Here is a 228-nt window from a genome sequence, read left to right as displayed (position 1 = left end):
ACCTTTTCAGTGTTTGATGTGCTTCATTTTTTTCCCAGGCATCATCACCAGGGTTTCCTGAGCTTGAGGAGTTGAGTTTGGCTGTTGACGGAAACTTGAGCGTTGGAATGAACGACAGCGAACTTGAGCGAATCCTGAAGAACTCCCATAAACTCCGCCTCCTGGATGTGAGAGGGTAGGTTTCCGTGATTTTGTAATTTTTATATTTTACATGGGGGTTGATATAAA

The 228-nt window shown here is 43.4% G+C and overlaps 1 protein-coding gene across 1 annotated transcript in view; it reads left to right on the top strand.

Annotated features, from left to right (window-relative positions):
* LOC119589208 (F-box/LRR-repeat protein 6-like) overlaps window positions 1-228 on the top strand; it is a 37,521-nt gene that overhangs the window by 33,959 nt on the left and 3,334 nt on the right. Inside the window, exon 8 of the mRNA XM_037937808.1 lies at window positions 39-175. Within this exon, the coding sequence (XP_037793736.1) occupies window positions 39-175 (137 nt within the window). The remainder of the gene's footprint in view (window positions 1-38; window positions 176-228) is intronic.

Source organism: Penaeus monodon, chromosome 25 (genome assembly GCF_015228065.2).
Source record: "Penaeus monodon isolate SGIC_2016 chromosome 25, NSTDA_Pmon_1, whole genome shotgun sequence".
In the NCBI taxonomy this organism is placed as follows: Eukaryota; Metazoa; Arthropoda; class Malacostraca; order Decapoda; family Penaeidae; genus Penaeus; species Penaeus monodon.
This window is presented reverse-complemented; position numbering and strand designations above follow the sequence as displayed.